Genomic DNA, 2,189 nt, shown 5'->3' on the forward strand with positions numbered 1-2,189 from the left:
ACAATATGATAACGATCCCTTACCAAAAAAAAAAAAAAAAACAACAACAATATGATAACAATCGCGTGACATGAACATTTTCTCCCGTAGTGTCAGAACTTCACGTGGTCCTAAGATGCATTGGTCTTTCGACATAGAGACATGGCTATAAATGCGACGTGGACATTCACGGGGGCATGCCTAACCTGAAATCGAATGATGTCGCCCAGAATTCATCATGTCTTCCGAGAGATTTGCTAACCTGGGTTGACAAATGATCCCTATGCGAAGTCAAGTGACACAATTTCATTAGATGCTAAATATAGATAAATAAATTGAAGAGCTCAGTTTCGCCAAATCACTTTATAATGTCAACTCTATAGACTCGTCTTACTACGGAAAAAATTCTGTGTCGACTTTATTTATAGACGATGCAGTGGACTAACCAATATCAGGGCCTTAGAAATTTCTAGTTTTTTAGTGGGGTCCAACGTGGAGAGATTCTTAAAATGAGAATGACTTGATTTAATAAATTTAATCAATGAATTTTTAATATTATACATATTAATAATGACGTGGGTAGTTATAACTTGAAAGATGATTGACATACTATTCATATTAATAATGGTGATAAAAGTTGGTTTTGTAAAATTAATATGATGATTGTAAACCACATACCCATGCTCACATGAGAAAACGATACAAATGCATCAGTCAATTTCATTGTTAATTCGGCAAATAATCCTCTCTCATTTTTCGGTCTTTCTGCAAAACGATTGATGCTATCGTTCCATTCTAAACATCATCTCCATATCCCGAATTAGCATCACAATGCGAAAGCTGGTACGCCGGAGCACTGTAATTCCCATCCGACCCGGCCACAGGGAATTTTGCCCCGTTACGAGCCCCGCCGCTGCTGTCCAACGAGGCTCGCTCGAGAGATTGCACTTGGTCCTTCAGGAACTTCATGTAGTGGATGGCCTCGTCCAGCATCGACGCTGTGTCCATCTTGGTCCCGCCCGGCACGAGCCGCTGCAGGATCCTAATCCGCTCGCTTATCCGCTCCCGCCGGTGCCGTGCCGCCACGCTCTGCGGGTCCTTCGATATCCTCACGTTCCTCCTCCTCAGCGGCTTCACCGACTCTGGGTCTATGTGCACTGGCTGCATCGCCGCGATCCTGAATATCATCTCCCTCATCGCCTCCATCGACGGCGCTTGCGAACTGTTGGGCGCCGCGCTTTGGGGCGGTGCTTGTGGGGTTGATTGATGGAGCAGGAACGGGGTCGAGAATGGCGGGGGTAGGTTTTGGAACGAGTAGGGAGTGATGAAATGCGGGCTAACGCTAGTGCTATTGTCCGTGAAGCTGCTCACGACGTTATCCATATCGGTGGTGTTAGAGGGGCAAGCTCCGCCTCCGAACCCGGTGGGCCTCAGGTTGGCGAACTCCCTGCACATACCGTCGTAAAACTCGGGCGGCTTTTCCATGTGCATTGTCATGAGCAAGTCCAGCTGGTTTGGCGTGGCTGAAGAATTCAGCTCATCGATATTATCCATGGCCTTTTTCTTTCTATCTTCTTGGAGAGAGAGAGAGAGAGAGAGAGAGAGAGGCGTGAACATGAAGTGGGGCGAGTAAAAAGTGCAGTGATGAGAGGACTGATAAGGACAGACAGAGGAATGGGGAAGAAAGAATAGGCTTGAAGAGAGACTGCTGAGTCTCGAGGGTTAGGAGAGAGGGGAGAGAGGGGGAGAAAAGCAATCAAGGAAGGAGGAATAGAATAGTGTTATCATCTAGTGGGGGGGCTGAGGACTATATATAACAGTTCTAAAACATCTAGGGCTTGAATAATACATGATAAAGCACACATTTAGGTAAGAAATATTCTTCTTTTTTTTCCCAAGGTTTTGTTTCCTTCTTACTGTTGTAGAGTCGTCGAGCTCTTGTTTTTATTCGTATACTCTAATGTCTTTTCATTCATATGGAATGTGGACAAATTTCGTGTCGTAGTAGGAGGCCTACTGGCTAGTTGTATATGCTGCCAACATGGTTATCAGAAGGGACGAGATCCCATGTCCATTTCTCCTCCTCCTCCTCCTCCTCCCTTGCCCAACCCTAACGTTGGGAGTTGCCACCTGCGCAGCCTCTACCCCAGGTCTATCGGAGACAATTAGGGACGGATCTTGAACAAGCGTGTTTGGGAGGCCGAATGGTG

The 2,189-nt window shown here is 46.0% G+C and overlaps 1 protein-coding gene across 1 annotated transcript; it reads right to left on the minus strand.

The window, feature by feature from the left end:
* Window positions 1–774: 774 nt before the first annotated feature.
* Window positions 775–1,533, minus strand: LOC104451148 (transcription factor HEC2). The gene has a single exon (XM_010065880.1). It carries the CDS (start codon window positions 1,531–1,533, stop codon window positions 775–777), a length of 759 nt encoding a protein of 252 aa, XP_010064182.1.
* Between the last annotated feature and the right edge of the window lie 656 nt (window positions 1,534–2,189).

Source organism: Eucalyptus grandis, chromosome 6 (assembly GCF_016545825.1).
Source record: "Eucalyptus grandis isolate ANBG69807.140 chromosome 6, ASM1654582v1, whole genome shotgun sequence".
Lineage (NCBI taxonomy): Eukaryota > Viridiplantae > Streptophyta > Magnoliopsida > Myrtales > Myrtaceae > Eucalyptus > Eucalyptus grandis.